The sequence below is a fragment of the Brassica napus genome, chromosome A5, assembly GCF_020379485.1.
Source record: "Brassica napus cultivar Da-Ae chromosome A5, Da-Ae, whole genome shotgun sequence".
Taxonomy (NCBI): domain Eukaryota; kingdom Viridiplantae; phylum Streptophyta; class Magnoliopsida; order Brassicales; family Brassicaceae; genus Brassica; species Brassica napus.
The window spans coordinates 14,662,493-14,683,596 of NC_063438.1; the positions used below are offsets into that span (position 1 = coordinate 14,662,493).

The following is a 21,104-nucleotide window of genomic DNA, read 5'->3' on the forward strand; positions in this document are numbered from 1 at the left end:
AGTTATATTGTTTCAATTTTCATTTATTCTTTTATGTATTTTCTTTTAATTTTTTTACTTTTTGAAACACTTTCTTTTTAATCACAAAATCTTGGTTGACCTTTTCATACAATTACGCTTCCGCGTATCTTTTTTGATTCCATGTAATATAGGTATTTAGAGTAAAATGTTTTACTCGAATAAACTCTCTGTTTTTACCAATCAAAGCCTGAAACAAATAGATTTTAATTTTCTTTCATATTCTCTCTATTTAAATGATAAAATGCAAGTTGCAAGAGAGGTGTGTGTTTGCCCCACTCCTCGCATAATAAAACAATCTTCAAACGTTTCACAATTCACATCTCTCTTTTCGAATTTCCGGATACATACACACAAACGTTATGTAACTGCAAAAATACATCAAAACGAGATTCCACTATTAGCTATGTACTAGTCAAAGAGCGTCATGGTGATGGTGTGACCCCAAAGTTAGTCTTCACATGTTTCTTAAGTTTCAAGCATTGAATTATGTTTTGATATTTTATCCAAACAAAAAAAGAATTGATTTCTTTCCTTTTACATTTTTATATATTCTTGAAGATTTATTACCTTCTTAGTAAAATTAAGATTTATTTTCTCTTTTGTGTCATTGTTTTCCTTTGTGCTTGTTTGTATAGATGATGAAAGTGAGGAAATGGGAGAAGAAGAATTGAAGAACACAAGATGTGTCTTCTTCTTCTAAGGCATTAAGAACATCAACAAGGAGAGAAACCATTATAGATTTATATATATAGAGAGAGAGAGATAGAGAAGAAAGAGAGTTATAAAATTATTTTTCCTTTTTTTTTTGCAATAATCCATTGAGCGAATAATGCCAGTCCCCCTTGCACCATATCCAACACCTCCGGCGACGCCACTGGCTCCAGCATATACTCCTCCGTCGCCTGCAAATGGTATAGACTCTTTTCAAATAACAAAACTTTAAACCCAGATGGATCCTCTGTTTTCAGAACCTAAACAATCCAGAGTTCGAATCATGACATATGTTTTAGCTTTTTAGAAAATAATTAAAAAGCCATTCTAAGATTGTTTCAAATTCTTTTCTTTTAACCGATCAAATATTTTATAGACTTCTCTTTGTTTATAACCTCATGTGTTCTTCGTTACATTTATCGCAAATACTTGATCTGTATGGATTCAAATTCCCAGAAACCATTTGTTTAGTCCACATGAGTTCATCGTTGATCCATAATTCTTTTTTTTTGCAAAAATAAGTAGATAATAATAATGGTTTAGAGATTTATAGGTAGTACAGGTGGACAGAGCCAGTTAGTGTGTTCAGGTTGCAGAAACCTTCTGATGTATCCGGTCGGAGCAACCTCTGTCTGTTGTGCCGTCTGTAACGCCGTCACGGCCGTTCCTCCGCCGGGTAATTATCAGTCAACTTATTTGATGAAAAGTCGATTAATGAGATTTTGAGTTTATATATATATATATATATATTTTTTTTTTTTTAAATAATAATAATTGGCAATGCAGGAACGGAGATGGCTCAGTTAGTGTGTGGAGGATGCCATACACTTTTAATGTACATTCGTGGAGCTACAAGTGTTCAATGTTCTTGCTGTCACACCGTTAATCTTGCCCTGGAAGGTTTGCATTTGATATATAAACATTTTCACACATGCATATTGATGTTTATGTTAATCCGATCTCGAATTAATTTTAGTTTGGAGTTTTGGTTAAGAAATATGAGAAACCAAAACCAATATCAAATGTATCCTTTGTTTTTTTTCCATTACCATCCATTATACAGATTTAACCCGAGTGGTAACATAGTGAAGCAAACCATGGGTTACAAGTTCTTGTCCTTTTGTGAGTCTTATTTGGTTTAGGGCCTTAGATTTAAGATAATACAACCAATTTCAAGTGTTGATTTCTTTTCAGTTATCTGTAGTCTAGTTTGGTTTTCGGATATATAATACTAAAATCAGTAACGCCGAATTAAGAATCGATAAGACAGCTCTCTGTTCTTTTTTAGTTTCAAGTTATGTTAGATCAATTGGTTTATAAACAACAATATGACTAACTCTCGTGTCTCTTGCATGTTGAATATTAGCGAATCAGGTAGCGCATGTGAACTGCGGAAGCTGCAAGATGCTACTAATGTATCAATATGGAGCAAGATCTGTGAAATGTGCCGTTTGTAGCTTTATCACATCTGTTGGGGTAAATATTAGTTATCTTCATAAAAAGGGAAAACATGGATTTTAAATCGTTTGCAAATGACTAACAAAATGACTTGCATGTGTTTACATTAGGATGCTTCTTATATAATGTTTTGTTTTTGGTGGCTATGGTTTTGATAATGCTTTGTAGGGTTCGACGAGCACGACTGATCAGAAGCTAAACAATTAAAAGTTGGTATGGATCGTTTATATATTGAATTGTGAGCAATATAGAGGAAGAACCAAATCCTTTTCCCCCTCCCCGAAGTAACTTGAAATATGTATAATTCGTCGAAATTTCTGACTTTGGTCTCTTTGTCCGTTTGTATAGAGTTGTCTCTCTTCAATGTTTCTGTTTAAATTACTGCTTCTTCTTCTTTTGAGAAGAAATTGATTCACCAGTTTGTAAAAGCTAAACTTTTATGGATGATATTTCGATTGGGTTAATGCATTAACGCATAACACAAAGTAAATCCCATTTTTAAAGAAAAATATTTTTTTTTCACGCGCAAAAGTTATCTTTCCCACTAATATTCACGAAAAAGTTTTACATGTAAGCAAATTCAAAACTTTTTATTTGACTACTTACTATATTATCCAGGACCAGTCTAGCACAGGGAAACAAAACATTCGTCTTTGTTAACATATATAAACCATTTTATTTTCAAGTAATAGATATATATAAGTACGGATTATTTCAATAAGTAAATCCATATATTGTTAAAAATGAGTTAACAACTTTTTTTTTTTTTATATCAAACGGTCATTCTGTTACTCAAACTTGAGGTGGTCTATGTAACCAGACCGGAATAAAACAACCAATAAAAAATAACTTCTTACGAAAAGTTCTTGCAGTCTTAGCTAAAACATCTAAAGATTGGTTGCGCGCTCGTGGCACATGGATGATCTCGAATTTCGGGAAACAAATCTGCAACGTCTCTATCTTCTCCAGTTCTGTCGCGAAGCTTGACCACTCCTGAAGTTCCTTTATCATTGCGATTAGTTCTTTGCAGTCTGTTCCAAATCTCTGGCACGGTGAGTGTTGAAGCATATTCTCCATCGCCCATCGCAGTGCTTCTACCTCCGAGTGCAGTGCTGATTCACAACGAGTGAAATTTCGTGTTCCCATAAGTTGCACGTTTTCCGCGCTGTCAGTCCAAACCCATCCACATCCACTAAATCTGTCAGAAGCTGTCCACGATCCATCTAGCATGCAAATACTACCCAAACTTATGGCTTGGTTCACCTCATTATTGTTGGCCTGTCCTACTGGTGCAATCATCTCATTTGCATTAAACCATGCTTGGCATTCACTCTCAGTTAACATCGTTTAAATTGCAGTATTAAGCTTACTTTTATATGTTTGTGTATCAAACAGAAATTGTGTACTATGTTGTGTTTTTAGTAAATGTTATTAGCCTTATTTTTTAATTTAAAGAAAAAACAAATCGCTTATAAATTCAGTGACACTTTCTCACAAGCTGTTTTTAAAGATGAAATGTACCTCCAGACTTTTATAATGTATATATAAACTCAAAATTAATAAATTACTCTAGGTTTAGTGGTCTGAAATCTTTGAAATCTTAGGGCATTTCCAACCATTAACATTATTTTAGTGTCAAAACCACATTATTTTAGTATAATTTCATCACTAAAATCAAGGTCTTCTCCAACCATAACACTAAAATTAACACTAACACTATTTTATAATATTATATGTATTAAGTTTTTTATTTATCATTTATTTAATTGTATGTTTTAGTAATAAAATAAATGAATAGTGATTTAGTGTGGTGAATAGTGTCACACCAAATTTGGTGTCAAATTTTAGTGTTGCACTAAAATGGTGTGATTTTGGCAGTTCCATTAGAAAAGATTTGGTGTAAAAATCACACTAAAATAGTGTTTTGCAGTTGGATTGGAGATGGTCTAAAAAAAAGTAAAACTACAAAACAGTAGTACCACGGATATGTGATCAATAAACAAAATCCAAAATGTTTTGTCTCTCGATTAGGACCAGAGTCTGAATAATTCCACTAATCTAGTCTCAAGATAATTGGGGTGGAGTTCACGGGTTCGCCTATGAATCCTCTTTGGTTGGTTTAAGTGCTTGTCGAAAGTCTTTTCACTTCTTGTATCACGGCAAGATTAATGACAATAATTTATAGAGAAAATTACTAGAATGTTACACATTTTATGGTTTATTACTAGAATGTTGTACATCTTTATTTTATTACTAGAATGTTTTCTCTTTCCTAGTAATTTACAATAAGGGGCTTTTGTTATGTTTTATTTTCTGAAACTAATTTTAAAGATCAAAGCCACATCAGTTATTAAAAATCCACATCACATCAGTTATTTTCTGAAACCAAACCGTCTCTATCACTATCACTATCATACATACGGTTTTGTCAAAAAAAAAAAAAAAGAACACGAAGAACTGTGTTGTGTCGAAGAAGGAACCGCAAACCGAAATCCTCTCACCCTTCGAAACCCTCGTCGACATTGTTCTTTACTTCTTCGAACTCTCTCTAACTCTCTGTCGTTGAACTCTCTATAACTCTCTGTCGTTGAACTCTGTCTCGTCGGAGTTTTTAGAAACCGTCGTCTGTACGAAATCGCCTTCACCGCATTCTCATCAACGAGTTCATCTTTTCCGGTAAGATGTCGCGACGTTATATATTGTATTTTGGTTGAGTTTGTGGGTCAGTTATATATTGAGGCTGTGATATGGGTGTGTCGAGGTTTTTGTTGCGACTGAGTTAGGGTTATGTTGACTGTGCTATGGGTTTGTCGAGGATTTTGTTGTGTCTGAGTTAGGGTTATGTTGCGGCTGAGATATGTGATTGTCTAGGCTTTTGTTGTGTCTGAATTAGGGCTTTTTGTTGTGGCTGAGTTATGGTTATGTTATAACTGAGTAATTATTATGTTATGGCTGAGTTATGGTTATGTTATAACTGAGTAATTATTATGTTATGGCTGAGTTATATATATGACCTAATATATTTTAATATTATGATATGGCTGTGTTATTTTTATGTTGTGGCTGATTTATTGTTGTGTTATATGATCAGATGGATGTTAGTCAAGTCGAACCACGTGATTACCCTCCAAGACTTTACCCTTCTAACCTAGAAGGTAAAGATATCAATCATAATTTCCGTGCAGGACATTTCCCCCACATTAAAGAAACAATAGGACTCGATGTGTGGGAAGAACTGGTGAACTCTCCCATTGGAGTAGTTGCTAGGCTACTTTCACGCGAAAGCATTTGGTCTGGTAGGACCGTACACTATCTGCTATGTAGACAGCTGCGAGTGCATAAAAAGGAGATATGGTCTGTTGTGGTTGATGATGTTATCAGGTTTAGCTTGCTCGAGTTTGGTGAGATCACTGGGTTAAACACAGGTCCATTGCCAACAGAAAGTTTTGAACCTGATCAATACAAAGAGTTTTGGGAGGAGTTGAAGGTGCCGCTTGGGATGGGACCCAAGTATGATGAGCTGAAGGCAGCATTAGAGTTCTGTCCTGGTTGGAGTTTTGAAAAGCGTAAGTGGTTGGGGATGTTATTTCTTCAAGCCATGGGACTGTACTGTTTGCATCACAATTCAAGGATACCCTTTCAAAGTGCAATAAGGGTATTCGACGATGAAGCCATGAGGTCGTATCCATGGGGTCGGACTGCATACGAAGTTCTTGTTGACTCTCTGAAAACACTGTCTCCAGATGGAAAGTCATACACAGTAAGCGGCATGAAGGACGTTTTATTGGTTTGGGCGTATGAGTCCATCGTCTGTTTCGGTGAGAAGTTTGGGAGAGTGGTCAACAATGAAGACGTTCCTCTTTTGCGATGGGGTGGAAGGCGTACACGTTCAAGTTTTGATACTGTCTTGTCTGACGAAATCAAAGATCATGGCGAGGTAATGTTTAACTGCTACTTATACGACTGAGTTAACAGCTACTTAATGGTTGAGTTTATTTTATATTGTTGCCGAATTAGTCTATTTGATGGCTGAGTTTATTTTATATTGTGACCGAATTAATTTATTTGATGGCTTGGTTTTGTGTTATTTGATGGCTGAGTTTATTTTATATTGTGACCGAATTAATTTATTTGATGGCTTGGTTTTGTGTTATTTGATGGCTGAGTTTATGATAAACTGGTGTTGCAGGTCCGTTTGAGGAGAATGGTTATGAAGGAGTCAATTGAAGAGATGTTTCCTGTATGGTCGGATGAACCTGACGACCCACAACTCGTTAGGTTGGTAGAAGACATACACGCAGGTAGATACGTGAAAGGTTTCTGGGAAGTACAGAGGGATGAGCAGGGGAAGGGGAATGAGAAGAAGAAGAAGAAGAAAACGAAGGGAGTTTCATCAGAAGCTGAGCCATCAACAAAGAAGCAGAAGAAAGAAGCTGCTGAAACGAGAAAGGGTTCTAGCGAGGAGGAAGCTGTATTGGACAAAGCGACTCTGACGAATCTTGTGAGTGCTCTGCAGAATATTTCAGCAAAATTTGACGCTTACGATTTTGACCGGAACCGGCCAGTGATGGACGAGAAGACCCTAGATAACGTGGTGAAAGCTGTAGTGCAGCAGAGTCTGAAAGTTTTGGGGGAAAGGAAAATTCCCGACAACGATGCTAAACTCTCCTCCGCCGGCGTAGAAAAATCTTTATCGGTGACATCATCACCTCGTAGGAGGTCGCCACCGGAAAAGTCGGACAAAAGTCCAGTGGTAGAACCGCAGGCCCAGGAGGAGAAGTCTGTAAAAACTCCAGTGACAGAACCGCGGCAGCAGAAAAAGCCTGTCAAAAGTCCAGAGCCGCCGCAGCAGAAAGAGAAGGCTGTCAAAAGTCCGGTGCCGCCGCAGCGGAAGGAGAAGGCTGTCAAAAGTCCGGTGCCGGCGCAGCAGAAACAGCAGAAGTCAGTCAAAAGTCCAGCGTTAGCTGAGACCCCTGCAAAGAAGAATTCGGAGCTTGAGAAGGATACAGTGGTGAGAAGGATTTTGGGTGATGATTTTAATGAAATTGATTTCATCAGTGTTTCTCCTGCAAAGATTACTAAGGATGCTAAGGATGGTAAGGATGCCAACGTTCCAGCCTATGGACGCGGCTTACGGGGCAAGGCCAAGCGTACTGTTACTGTAAAGGATGAGGCTATCGAGGATAAGAAAAAAGCACAGCGGGCAGAGGCTGCGTTGAAGAGGAAGGAGAAGCAAGAGGCTAAGAAAAAAGAGAACGAGGAGAAGAAACAGAAGAGAAAAGCGGCTGAGTTACAAAAGAAACAAGAGGCTGGGTTACAGAAGAAAAAGAAGGAAGACGAGGCTGAGTTACCGAAAAAAAAGAAGGAAAAAGAGGCTGAGTTACCGAAGAAGAAGAAAGAAGAAGAGGCTGAGTTACAGCGGTCTGAGGAATGTGTTGTGACCAACGACGAAGTTCTTGCGGAAGATAACGCATTGGCGGCGGAGTCTGATGTCGAGCCAGCTGAATTGATTAGATCTTCCGTGATAAAGGAACTTCGGGAGAAATCAGTTAAGTTATCTCCACAAGGGTTTTCATTGACGAACCTTGATTCAGCACCAGATTTTCCGTACATTGGAGACAATGGACAGACGACTTGCATGAGGAAGAACATTACGCCTTCATCAGTAATATACGACCCTTGCGCACCTGTTGATCCGGCGCGACTGGAAAAACTGAAGCAACACATTAAGGCAATTCCACCCAAACCACCAGCACCTAAAGATAAACCAGAAGAACCCTCAGCTGATCATGAGAGTGACTTCTACAGCATACTCATGCATGAAAGACCGTGGCCTGACAAAGAATATGGATGGGTGTTTGATAATGTAAGTCTTTATTAAGGCTGACTTATATATTCTATAAAGGCTGACTTATATATTTAATTCATTATATTACGGCTGACTTATTATTTTTCTTTGTCTAGCATATCGCTGCGTATATGAACGTCCTCATACAAAGGTCCATGCGAGATCCCACTCCATTCTGGTCCAAGCGGATTGGTTTCATAGACCCTTGGTTGTTAAGTTCTTGGGCTTCCCTCGATTACAGGCAGTTCAGGATGAAACCTGCTTCGTTCAAGTTCAAAGACTGTGGTTATGAAGCGTTGGTAAACGGGAGATTCCCCGAAGAATTTACAACAAACTTGAAGTGGTATGCAGATGTGGATCACGTGTACGGATGTCTTCAAACCGGCGGTAATCACTGGGTGGCGTTTCACGTGGATCTGATCAAGGAGAAGATAGATTGCTACGATCCAATCTATGGAGAGTCAACACCCGAAAGTGAGCAAAAAATGCTAAATGCTTTTAGACCTCTACTGGAGATGCTTCCCTGGATGTTGAATGAGCTTATTCCTGCCGATCTCCGAAAGCATTCTAGGAAGAGGTTCGCATTCAGACGGAGGAGCAAAAGATACATTCCACAAAACAACATGTCAGGTGATTGTGGGGTTTATTCGTTGAAGTTTGTGGAGTGTCTAGCGCTTGGTGTAACTTTTGATGGCATAAACGATAGTAATATTCAAGGGTTACGGGTGAAGATGGCAGCAGATATCCTCGAGGAAGGAGGAAATGTTGGAATGAACAATTTGTTTTCATAATGAAACTGTGTTTGTTTGTGAACCTGTGTTTGTTGTTATGTTAACTATTTGACTTTGGATAACTGCTGTAATAACTCAGTCGTATCGATTAGTAATACTCAGCCAGTACTCATTGATAACTCAGTCATACCTCAAACATACCCTAGAATCAAAATAATTAATAATTTTTCATTCGAATGTTATATATAAAGTCCAATTATCAAAATAATTAATAATAACTCAATGTGTGAGCATGATCTTTGTTGACTATACGAGTTTGGAATCGATTATAATCTTGAGGTATATGTTGTCTCTTACGAGTACCTAAAACTCTAGGCAGTGATATGAGGTGTGAGCATGATTCAAAACACGTAAACTGTTATTGTGTTATTTATTATGAATTTGTGATATTTATCATATCTTGTGGTTCGTACATCATAAATCATAACCCTAAACAATCTTATTCGGAACCCAAACCCTAAATAACTAAACCCTATACCCTAAACGGCAAACAACAAATCAGCCGTAAAGGTCTTAATAACTCAGCCTGTTAGTGTAAGTTAATATTTACATATGGCGCGAAAATTTTAGATATTTTATCTCGCGACCTTTAATGTTCTATACTTCCCCTATATATAGCCCCCTTCTCTTGCACCTTCTCGCCTTATCTCACTAGAAAACCTAAACAATATCTCTATATCGCCTTACAAAGTTATGATTGTTCCTGGTTATTCAGAAAGGTTAGAGAACAGAGTCAATGAGATACTAAACTCTGAAAATCGTGAAAACCTTCCCGTTCTATACCCTGGCCCGGGTGTCTTGCTTGACAGCGTAATCTGGTTTAAATTTCTAAGCGATCTCTCCCTGGCCATCCCGTCGATTTTAGCAGAAGGATGGGTTCATGATTGGCCGACATGGCGCGCCATTCCCGATCATTTTAAGGAACGCTGGTTTCTTCAACTCGCTGTAAGGACAACATCTTTGAATTGTTTTTGATATTAGACATAATAACAGCACTTACATTTGGAAATTGGTTTTTTGTTGTAGCGCAAACGCACGTGGGCACGAAGATATAATTTTCAAGTTTGGACAAATTTTAATCTGGTGGCCAGAACGGTGTTTCGTTGTCAGATGCGCCTCTTGAAGAGGAGGTGGGCACATGGGGGTGAGAAGCCTGCGTGGATGCTAACTAGAGTTTGGCGTGATCTTGTCCACATGTTTGAAGAATTTGGTCCTGATAATTTTGGTTTTAGAAATTGATTTGTTGTTTTTGTTTGTATTCAGCCGTCAAGTTTTTGTAAAGTTGTTTAACTCAGCCGTTAAGTTTCTATAAAGTTGTTTAACTCAGCCGTTTAGTTTCTATAAAGTTGTTTAACTTAGCCGTTAAGGTTTTATAAAGTTGTTTAACTCAGCCGGAATTGTTTGCGTCAAACGTCAGTGTTTCAGTTAAGTAACTCAGCCATAATACGAATTAAGATACTAATAACTCAGCCTTATATTGTAAAAATACAAAGCCATAGTTAACGCTATTTTCAATGTATTATTATGGCCGCCATTACTTAATCGAGACCAGTATTAGAGTCCTTTATTCTCTTATTATTATACGTGCGAGAAATTCCATCGTCATTGAGAATATCGAGACTCATTATTATGGCCGTCATTACATTATCGAGACTACTATTATTAGAGACCTTTATTCTCTTATTATTATGTGCATGAGAAATTTCGTTTGCATTGAGAATATCGAGACTCATTATTATACGGCTGGCACGCATGTATCGGATTATTTACATAATCGAGGTATTGTTATTTTTAATGTAACTCAGTCAATACGTCTACGTTAACTCAGCCAAAATATAGACGCTAACACAGCCGTAATACGAATTCAACTTAAGTGTTTGATAAAATAATAAAGAACCTTTCGTATTTCTTGATTTGATTGAGTATTCGTCATAATTAAAGTGCATCACGTGTGTGGAAAAATACGGCTCAAACCTAATATCGAGGCATTTAATAGTTTATTAATTTAAATTATTCCTCTTTATTTGAATTTTTAAAAAAAAATGATTTTATATTACTACCACTATTGTTTTAACTTTGTCTTTCACACCAATTTCTCTTTCATTCAAAGAAAATGTCTTCTTCATCATCTGTGTCTGGTAACACTTACTTTCACCGCCGGCATGTGGAAAGAGGAACGCCGAAACAGTGTTGGTGTGGTGAACCCGCTGAATTATGTACATCTGCATCACGGGCTAATCCAGGAAGACTGTACTATTGCTGTCGCAAAGGATATATTAAGGTTTGATTTTTAATTTTATTCATTATACTGTCAATGTGATACTAAGAGCTGGGCATGTTGGTGAAATCAGAGACATTTATTCAAATGGGCGGACGAGTGCTTGGTGGAAGAGGTAGAAGATATGAAATCGGTGATGAGTGACATGACCAAAGGCATATCAGATCTGAGAGTAGACGTTGGTCGGTTGGAGAAAGAACTCGGTAAAGCGGAAAAGATGAAGTGTTTGATGTTTCCAGTGGTGGTTTGTGGGTTTGGTATGGCCATATTTTGGCACTATTTCTTTGCGTAGTCATGTGTTGTAATCATAATTTAGACGCAATGTTTTTAGTAACTCAGCTATTACGTTCAATGCAACTCAGCCAGTACGTTAATTAATTCATAATCAAACAATAACCCAGCCATAATACGAGTATTCGTCAGTCATAACGTTTTAATAACTCAGTTATAACGTTCACTGCAATTCAGCCGTTACGTTAATTAAGTCACTATCAAACAATAACCCAGCCATAATATGAGTATTCGTCAGTCATAATGTTTTAATAACTCAGTTATAACGTTCACTGCATCTCAGCCGTTACGTTAATTAAGTCATAATCAAACAATAACCCAGCCATTATATGAGTATTCGTCAGTCATAATAAGATAGTAACTCAGCTATAACGTTCAGTGGAAGTCAGTCATAATCAAACAATAACATAAACAATAACTCAACCATAATATGAATATTAGTCAGCCATAAAAAGAGACATACATAAATTTCTGGTTCGACATACATAAGTTTAGGTTCAAAATCACTCTTCCCTTTCCGGACATACACACATTAGTGGAGTAGTTTTCCCATCTCCAACCACATTGAACACAAATAAGTCTCCTATGGCGCATCTGTTAGCACGACAGAACTTTCTCCAGCCTCTTCTGATGTAATACATGCCGTCTGCTTCGCTAAATCGCAAACTCACAGTCCATGAATTTCCCTCTTTGTTGACAAGTATTATCTCTTGGCATTGTTTGTTCAAAGCAGTACAAGTCGTAGCTCCCTCAGGAAGATACTGCAAACACAGAACGTAAAGACACAGAACAGATCAAACCATATGTTAATAACTAACTAAATACTGCAAACACAGAACGTAAAGACACTGAACAGATCAAACCATATGTTAATAACTAACTAAATATGGTCTATAACTGAAAATCGACTCACAAGTTTGTCTTCTTTTAGATTCGAAGCAGTGACCTCAGCCTGAAAACAATAGTCAAATGAGAAAGAAGGAGCATCATCCGCATCGGCTTCTTCCTTGATGATGTGAGGATGTGTATACTGAATCTCACAACAGCTAGGACCAAATGGTGTGACATGAAACACCATATCTCCTTCGTGTTTGAAGATGACAATGTCACCGATTTGAAGGTCATGTGCTGTGGTGAAATCTTTCCAACCTCCGGTGAGTCTCCTGCCTTCTTGTATCACTTCCCAAGTTTGATCTGTAGCGTCCGATCTTAGTTTCCATGTTTTCCGGTTTGTCTTCCCTTCTATGTGCTGTGAGAAGAAGCCAAGTGGTATTGTCTGCAGGTCAGAAAAGCCAAAGTTAAGCAAACTCTAAAATAGGAACATATACACATGAGAAATAGAGAGTGTGTGTCTACCACGCCACTGTGGAAATCGGGAAGCAGAGGCTTCAAGAAATGAGGTTTGTGCGAATTAGGCATCTGCAAACAAGAAAAGAATGGGAAGAAAACATCATCGAACCTAAGCTGAATCCACAAATCTGCAAAAGAGAGGCTTCGGTTTTACCTTCGTATCGAGACGCTTCGAAATCGCCTGTCGTCGAGAGCTTTTCTTTTTTTTTCGCGTTGGGACGAAAATGATTTCTTTTTTTTGCCTTGTGTAAAGTAAATAATGCCGGAAAATATAACTCAGCCGTAACATTGTTAATAATTAATAATGCCGAAGAATAAAACTCAGCCGTAACATTGTTAATAATTAATAATACCGAAAACTAAACCTCAGTCGTAAAATTGTTAATATTTAATGATGTCGAAAAATAAAAGTTGGCCAAAAGAGTCATACATAATTTAACTCAGTGTCGAGTTATGTCCTGACACGCATGTCCGAGTAATTTACGATATCGAGGTCATTATATGTTTATTTTATTTGGACACGCGTGATCTTTATATTTAATATGATTTCCCTATTATATTTCCAATATTTACAAGTAAAAGATAAAGGAAAAACCAGAGTCGACTTCTAAAACCTAAAGTAAGTCTCTTTCGTCCAAAATCGATTTTGAATTATTTTTTGTATTTTGGCCTTGTTCGATTTTGCATTATTTTTTGTGTGCTATGATGTATAAATTAGATGGATCTACAGCGTGGAATTCCAAGGACGTGCGACTGTGGAGCTGCTACCATTGTGTTAACGTCAGGTACAATAAAGAATCCGGGTAGAAGATTTTATCGATGTGGAGCAAATTCGGGTCAAAACCATGTTTTCAAATGGCTTGATGAAGCACATGATGAAGAGTTTGTAGTTGTGGCAAACAAACTCGCGACGATAGAGCAGGATTTGGCCGCTATAAAAGCAGAATTAGATGATATGAAGAAAGACATAACTGAGATCATAAAAATTATTGAATGTCTTAGGATGAAGTCTTAAATGTATTAGTTGCTACTACTACTTCTTTGTTTACTCAGATTCTGTACTCATAAGTCAGTCTATGTTTATGTAACTCGGATTTAACTCAGCCGTTGTTAATTTCTTCCGAAACAACAACTCAGCCGTAACATGTAATAATATCAGTCTTAACGTTTAGGTGAACAATCAAAAAACAGTCATAAGATGAATAAATGAGAATAACTCAGCCGTAAGATGAAAATAACTCAGCCGTAAGATGAAAATAAGTCAGCCATAAGATGAAAATAACTCAGCCATAAGATGAAAATAAGTCAGCCATAAGATGAAAATAACTCAGCCATAAGAAAATAAGTCAGCCATAAAAACAGAATATATAATTTTTTGTTCGACATACATAATGGCATAGCAAAAAACATAAAAAAGATAAGATTCTGATGCAGAGACATCTTCACCACTTACTTGTGTCCCTAAACAGGCTTATCGGTTCAAAATCACGAAAGAACAAGGAAATCTCTTTGATCCAGAAACAGCGCTCACACATGTTGTCGTCCTTAGTCACATCAATGTGCCATAGGCAGAGACATTGTCGGTCCACAACATTTGCACATTGGCAAAGGTAGAAGGACGGAACATAAGTAGAAGTGAACATGGCCTTAATTTGACGGAACTCGTCAGTATGCCACAAACCCCATCCCCATTTCGCATCTCGAACAAGTTTCCCGACCCTGTCAACAGTTGCTCTTGGAATTCTCCGAAAATACTGCGCATCACCGTAAAAGATTGCTTGAGTCATAGCGTGTGTATACACTGCACGCTCATATCCTGCATCTGCTGCACGCTTGAGGAGAGAAAGGCCATAATCTTGCTCATCGTATGAGTAGAAAAACTGTACACCCTTTACATAAATTGTGCTTGGATTGTTCTCAGCGTAGCAAGTTTTCAACAACTGAGATGGCATAATGAGACCCCAGGGAAAGGATAACACATCGAAATAATGGTATACCCTACGCATCTCTGCTAACGCCTTCATCGACCTGGACGATGCTCTGAGGCGGTAGAGATCTTGGAAGGAGTTACGGGCCACACGTTCAACCACCATTGCCTGAAGATCTTCAGGCAATTCAAGCAGAGGGAAATATTCCATTTTCTCTGAGAGGACAGTTGTGTAAAAGATAGAGAGTTGAAGATGTGTAATTGTTTGAGAAGTACCTTATTTATCTGCAGTTAACGGTTGTAGTTTCGTATCGCGGCGTTTCTTATTTCTTATTTTGAGCGGGAATTTAATCCATAACTCAGCCGTGTATTACAATAACTCAGCCTTAGTTGACTTCGCGACGTTTCGTGTTTCTAGCGGGGAAGTTTTTTTCAACTGCGTTTGAATAAAAGAGCTGACATTAGAAATCACGACAATTATTAGGCGTGTGAGTAACATTATCTCAGCCAATGAAGATTAATTTCTCTTAATTTAATTCGCTACTTTCGTATTCCACTTTATAATCAATAATTACGTAGGGGCTATTACGTAACGTAGGGCAATTAAGTACGGACATTTCGTTTTTCGATGTCTGTGTCTCTCTTGAGTAATGGGAAGCGGGCAAATCAATGAAAATAAAAACCCAACCACAATACAAAATTTGAAAAACATTAACGCAGCCGTCATAGAACATTAAAACAAAAAAACCCAGCCGTATTACAACACAAAACCCAGCCGTATTACAATTAATAATCCAGCCGTTGTGCAAATCAATGAAAATAAAACCCAGCCGTATTACAACACAAAACCCAGCCGTATTACAACACAAAACCCAGCCGTATTACAAAACAACATGAAAAGCAATTGCTTATATCGGACAAGTTCTCGCATTATGTCCACTTTGACTGCAACGAGAACATATGTGCTCTTTCCTAGGACGTTTGTTTGCAAGTGCAACTTCTAAAGCAGATTTCATCCTATTTTTTTTAGGTCTTCCCGGTTGTTGACGAATAAACGGTGGAAAGCACTGTACGTTAGCCACGTTATCTGGAACAGGTAGCGCTGAGTCAACCGGCATGACCGATTCAGCGTATGCGCTAGCTAAATAAGTGCTTTTATAGTAAGGACTGCACAGTGATATACGAGAAACATTTCTTTCCTCTGCAGCTGCGATTGCGTGTACACATGGTATTTTCTCGACATCGAAACGCCGACATGTGCACTTTCGCTCAACCAAATTAACAACATTCAAAGACTCGCCAGCAGCGCCATATTTAACTTCAGTGTGATGGTCATCAATCCTTTGAACCGTCCAATCCCGGGAGGCACTTACACGTCCCTATTAACAAAACCCAATATTCGTGAAACGGCTTACTTATTATTTATAAAGCTGGCTTATGCAATATAACGACTGACTTATTAGATTTAAAGACTGACTTATTTTACTGTTACGACTGACTTACTTGTAATAGTTTCTCCACACCGCGCGTGAGTGTGGTTGACTGCGATCTGGCATCCACTCTTCGTTCAGCAAACCATCTGGTCATCATAACCCGTATCGATTCCAATATTCGAACAATGTTAAGACCTCTAGCATGCGATAATGCTCTGTTCATTGATTCCGCTATGTTCGTAGTCATCAAATTGTACCTCTCGCCCGGGAAATAAACACGTGTCCACAGTCTGACATCAGCTCTTTCGAGGTAGCCGTGGAGATCAGGATTAAGTGCTTCAATCTCCTCGAAAATCATATCAAAGTCAGACATTCTAAAACATCTCGCCGCTTTCTTCACCAGCCGAAATACATCTTTTCCTTTGTACCGTCCCAATATGTTTTTATACAAATGATAGGTGCATATTCCACGAGCAGCTAACGGATACACATTTGTAATTGCTTTCCCTATCGAGTTATGCCTATCTGATATTATCGCAAGACCCTCCTGGTCAGGAATCAACACTTTTAGTTGCGTAAAAAACCAATTCCACGAATCATCATTTTCAGTGTCAACCACTGCGAAGGCTATTGGAAAAATCTGAAAGTTACCATCCTGAGCTAGTGCTGTGAGTAGCGTCCCTTTATATTTACCATTAAGAAACGTACCGTCGACGACAACAACTTTGCGCATGAAAGGAAACCCATTAACGCTCGCACCAAACGCAAGAAACACATACATGAATCTTCCAAGCTCATCGATTTGAAGACGCGTAACTGTATTCGGATTTGCCCTTCTTATCATGTATAAGTAAGAAGGCAAGAGTTCAAAACCACACTCAGGTGTGCCCTCATCGATTTCCCTTGCACATTTAAGCGTCCGGTGTGATTTCCAATATTCCATCTGCTCACATGAAAAAACAATTTACATAACTCAGCCACATCATATCATTAAGACGGTCACAACGTAAACATAACTCAACCATAGTTTTGTAACTCAGCCATTTCTAACATAAAATAACCCAGCCTATACTCTACCATAACTCAGCCGTTGTAACATAATTACCTTTACACCAAACTGCTTAGTGATAGCTATTCCGACACTCTCAGGGCGAACGGCCGGACCAACGTCGCCGAGAAAGTTCTTGTACAACTCTCCTAAAATATCCGGTGTTGCATTTCGAGATCGATTAGAACGCTCAGTTACAGAACATGCATGATCCGAGTCGTAAATACGAATATAAAACTGCGGGGACAATCCTTCGGTAGATGCACGAACTCTCCATGTACATCCATCAACCCAACACTTAACAACGTATGTTGTCAGGTTTGATATTTCTACATCAAAATCAAATTGATGCCTCACTGTAAAAAGTTTCAGTCGTCTCTTCAAATGCTTTTTAGTCAAGTATCGTTGTCCTACCGCAAGGTCTAACGACGACATCTCCAACTTCAAAACCTCCAGATTCCCTTTAGATTCGCTCATCAAGAAGTTCTGATATCTCTTCTTGGAAGGTAGCGTTGGTGAATCTTCGTCTTCTTCGATAGGAGACTCACCGTATGTGCTGAAGTTATCATCTTCAGATGACGCACCGTCCGAGTCATCGAACATATCAAATCGACTTTCAAATTCATCATCTTCTTCGTTTTCTTTGCCTATTTCATCTTCTCCGGCTACGTCGTGTATTTCAACGTTACTAAAGCAGTCATTCTCAATTTCATCTTGTTCATCCTCCAAACTGCAACCATCGTAACTCCCATTCTCTATAGACTCAACTTCTAAAGCTTCTTCTTCTAAAGCTTCTTCTTCTGAAGCGTCTTCTTCTGAAGCTTCTTCTTCTGAAGCTTCTTCTTCTGAAGCTTCTACGTCTGAGCTGTCATCCTTTTTCTCTGTAATCTCCACACAGAGACGTAGTTGTTCGCTTTTCTTTAAGCTTAGAAAACATTGCAATTGTCGAGTGTTGGACACGTAAACTGGTGGAGTGTTGTGCGCCATTGTTTTCAATGTTTTATTCGAAAACATGTAGCTAAGCAGAATATGAACCTTCAAATCATTCAAACCGTAATCGTCGATGACAGACTTTGTGAAATCTTCAAGTTTAGTTTTCTCACCTAAATGAAGAACTCTACACCCTCTACTGTCGACGTTGAATACATATCGTTTTTTCATAATCCATTTACCGGAAACAATAATAACGGGATCCATTACCATATGAGAAAGATGAAGAGGATAGATAACTGAGATGATGAAGAAGAAAAGAAAGGCTGTGTAATCATTCAAAAATAAGATGAAGAAGACAACTGAAAGGTCTCGTAACTCAGTTGTAAATTGGGCGACCGTTAGTGATGACATGTCAAATCCGAGTTGATGACATGGCAGATGACATGGAACATCGATTAATCAGCCGACAAACAAATCAGTAACTCAGCCAAAATAAGTCAGCCATCATGTTTACACTTTGTCAGCCGATACATGGAAACATTCTAGTAATTAATCTTTTGACGGTAAGTCAGCCGCAATAAGGATGAACAACCATATGTCAGCCGTATCGTTACGTAAATCAGCCATCAAACGAGAACATTCTAGTAATTAATCTTTCGCTCATACGTCAGCCGCAAAGCAGCTGAGTTTACTGTTTATCCATGCTTTAACGGCTGACTAATACAAACCCAGTCGTAACAGCATCCCATAACTCAGCCGTGGCTTCAATAACCCAGCCCATCCATGTTCCTTTACTCAGCTGAAAAAAAGTTTCTCAGCCGTTTCTTAACCACGACTCAGCCAAATTTTCCAGAAATCAAACCGCCGATGTATAAGTCAGCCGTCATTTGTATCATTAAGTCAGCCGTGATCACATAACTCAGCCGGATTTCTGTAAATCAGTTGTATCGGCAAGCTGACTTATAGTTTTAAGTCAGCCACTTTCACTTAAGTCAGTCGTATGTATTAAGTCAGCCGTAACGTAAAGATAAATCGGCCGTAACTACGTATCTATCGCTTAACAGCTGACTTAATGAAAATACGGACACGAATTCCTCCGTGGCGCCGGTTTTTTGCCTACGTGGCAGCGAAAAGTAATGGCATTCTCGTAAATACGTTTTTTCTCATAACGTAAAAAAAGGGTACGCTTGGTATCGAAAATATTCTAGTAATAAAAAAAAGATCTGTATCATTATAGTCAATACACCTAAAATATGTAACATTCTAGTAAACTTCCCTAATTTATATATAAACATCTTCTTGGAGAATTCAAATCCTTTTCTCTTATAGGATAAGATTAGTTTCTTTTTCTTGCCTGTCGATAAGAATTAAGAAGATCCACGCAACTTTGAGATAGATAAGATCCCTTGAACTTTTTTTTACTTCTTTATAACTTAATGCTCTCTTTGATTTATCAATTATGGTGTATTACCAAACATTAATTCCTATTACCAGTGGTTTAGACGAGGGTGAAGACTCAATAATTTCGGCAGCCAAATCTAATCCATATACGTCTCCTTTCACATCACTTACCATATCAAGTAGTATTTGACACTAACTTTATCATATACAACTTTGGTCCACATTTAGCGTAAAAACGTTGTCAATAATATGGCGCACCAAAAGGTCCAAAACACTAACTCTATAACAACTCAGCACTATATACCGATATATGAAACAATAGTATTATGGCTGTTAAGAACTTACACACTAGATGTTTCGATATATATATATATATATTATAACCTATAAGATAGAAGTTAAAACCCATATCTATATCAACAGAAGATGGTAGACTGGTCTGTATGCTAAATTAAACATCTGTCACAAATCCCGAAAATTTTTGAAAAAAACTAGACATGTATATGTTCCTAGAAAATGTTTTTTTAAATCACCAAATATGTAAAAAGAAAATTTTAGTTGAAATCTTAATAAATTGCTATGGCCACCTACATCTCAGGGCTGGCCTTGGTGGTGAAAATACTTAATAACTTTGATACATTTCATTTCAATATAAAGTGAACTCACTAAAAATAGAAATAATAACATTTACAATTTTTTAAAAAAAAAATTAAACTGCAGCAAAAGTTACTTCTTTAATTTTGAAGTTATCAGATTTTATTTTATAGATTATATCATAAATATATATATTGCTTTATAACAGCTTTTCATGGGTTGAAAAGCTTAAATGTTCAAATATATTTTAGAAAAGCACTCAAAACTTATAATTCAATACTAATCTTCTTTTATTTAGAACAAATGATCCTATTCTTATCTTATAAACTACATTGAAATTCTAAAACACCCAATTTAAACAGCAAAAATGTAGAAGGCGGCGTACATTTAACCTTAGATTTTGCTTTCTGTGAAATAGTATTATTTGAAAATTACACACAACACGGAAGTAGAAAACAGAAACAAACGTAAAAGACATTCGGACCACAAATTACTATGGACGAGATAAAATGCATCACACTCAAAAAGTACATGGAACATCGAGTAGTCCATTGAAAATCTGACAGCTTTTCAGCAACTGCCAAACCAAATCAGGCCAGAATTTTCGGGTTTTTTGCACACAGAAATTGAGACAGTAACATTTCATTATGGAAAGGTTTGGTGTGTGTTTTTCAGTCGGTTTTCAACTTACTGTCGTTATGTCAAAATAGGTCCATTCTACGAAAATATCAATTAGGTATATTCTTATGCAAGGTTCTAGACTTCTAGTAAATAAATCATTAAAGTTTGGTAGATAACAAAGGAACAAAAGCATGATATACCAAAAGCATATCATATGCCCACACGCATTATTATCTCATATCGCCTCTTATGGTCAAGAGTGCATTACCTTTCCCTCTCACATGGACCACACATGTAATTATGTATTCCTCTACATCCAAGACTATTGTTTGTAACCATTTCTTAGGATAGGGCCAAAGGTTGTAGTCACTAGAGGCTAAAGATGTACGTGCAAACGCA

General features: G+C 37.6%; 4 protein-coding genes across 8 annotated transcripts; 2 read left to right on the plus strand and 2 right to left on the minus strand.

The window, feature by feature from the left end:
* Positions 1-269: 269 nt before the first annotated feature.
* On the plus strand, positions 270-2,658 carry LOC125575114 (protein LOL1). 3 transcript variants are annotated; one of them, XM_048779538.1, is made up of 6 exons: positions 270-467; positions 657-932; positions 1,286-1,408; positions 1,519-1,632; positions 2,099-2,208; positions 2,359-2,658. In XM_048779538.1, exons 2-6 carry the CDS (start codon positions 851-853, stop codon positions 2,395-2,397), a joined length of 468 nt encoding a protein of 155 aa, XP_048635495.1. In that variant the 5' UTR covers positions 270-467; positions 657-850; the 3' UTR covers positions 2,398-2,658. The 3 variants fall into 3 exon arrangements, with proteins under 3 accessions (XP_048635495.1, XP_048635494.1, XP_048635496.1); XM_048779537.1 differs by having other exon boundaries at positions 2,099-2,442; XM_048779539.1 differs by having other exon boundaries at positions 299-932.
* A 7,645-nt stretch (positions 2,659-10,303) lies between these two features.
* On the minus strand, positions 10,304-19,166 carry LOC106448037 (B3 domain-containing protein REM7-like). Of its 3 annotated transcripts, XM_048779540.1 has the most exons (4): positions 12,903-19,166; positions 12,755-12,817; positions 12,312-12,674; positions 10,304-12,159 (listed from the first exon to the last, which is right to left on the minus strand). In XM_048779540.1, exons 1-4 carry the CDS (start codon positions 13,035-13,037, stop codon positions 11,902-11,904), a joined length of 819 nt encoding a protein of 272 aa, XP_048635497.1. In that variant the 5' UTR covers positions 13,038-19,166; the 3' UTR covers positions 10,304-11,901. The 3 variants fall into 3 exon arrangements, 1 of the variants encoding a protein (XP_048635497.1); XR_007339484.1 differs by having other exon boundaries at positions 10,304-12,674; XR_007339485.1 differs by having other exon boundaries at positions 12,312-19,166.
* On the plus strand, positions 10,943-11,399 carry LOC125608607 (uncharacterized protein At4g04775-like). The gene is made up of 2 exons (XM_048779030.1): positions 10,943-11,110; positions 11,181-11,399. The coding sequence occupies exons 1-2, from the start codon at positions 10,943-10,945 to the stop codon at positions 11,397-11,399; spliced, it is 387 nt and encodes a 128-aa protein (XP_048634987.1).
* LOC125608608 lies at positions 15,584-17,051 on the minus strand. The gene is made up of 2 exons (XM_048779031.1): positions 16,179-17,051; positions 15,584-16,054 (listed from the first exon to the last, which is right to left on the minus strand). Exons 1-2 carry the CDS (start codon positions 17,049-17,051, stop codon positions 15,584-15,586), a joined length of 1,344 nt encoding a protein of 447 aa, XP_048634988.1.
* Positions 19,167-21,104: the final 1,938 nt, after the last annotated feature.

Excerpts from the sequence above, each read along its gene's own strand:
- LOC106448037 (XM_048779540.1), bottom strand. The coding sequence starts at position 13,037 with ATGTTACGGCTGAGTTATATTTTCCGGCATTATTTACTTTACACAAGG. Across the intron at positions 12,818-12,902 it reads CGAAGCGTCTCGATACGAAG|ATGCCTAATTCGCACAAACC; the intron begins GTAAAACCGAAG and ends TCTTGTTTGCAG. Across the intron at positions 12,160-12,311 it reads ATCTAAAAGAAGACAAACTT|TATCTTCCTGAGGGAGCTAC; the intron begins GTGAGTCGATTT and ends CTGTGTTTGCAG.
- LOC125608607 (XM_048779030.1), top strand. The coding sequence starts at position 10,943 with ATGTCTTCTTCATCATCTGTGTCTGGTAACACTTACTTTCACCGCCGG. Across the intron at positions 11,111-11,180 it reads GTCGCAAAGGATATATTAAG|AGACATTTATTCAAATGGGC; the intron begins GTTTGATTTTTA and ends TGGTGAAATCAG.
- LOC125575114 (XM_048779537.1), top strand. The coding sequence starts at position 851 with ATGCCAGTCCCCCTTGCACCATATCCAACACCTCCGGCGACGCCACTG. Across the intron at positions 1,409-1,518 it reads CACGGCCGTTCCTCCGCCGG|GAACGGAGATGGCTCAGTTA; the intron begins GTAATTATCAGT and ends TTGGCAATGCAG. Across the intron at positions 1,633-2,098 it reads CGTTAATCTTGCCCTGGAAG|CGAATCAGGTAGCGCATGTG; the intron begins GTTTGCATTTGA and ends GTTGAATATTAG.
- LOC125608608 (XM_048779031.1), bottom strand. The coding sequence starts at position 17,051 with ATGGAATATTGGAAATCACACCGGACGCTTAAATGTGCAAGGGAAATC. Across the intron at positions 16,055-16,178 it reads GTGTGGAGAAACTATTACAA|GGACGTGTAAGTGCCTCCCG; the intron begins GTAAGTCAGTCG and ends TTTTGTTAATAG.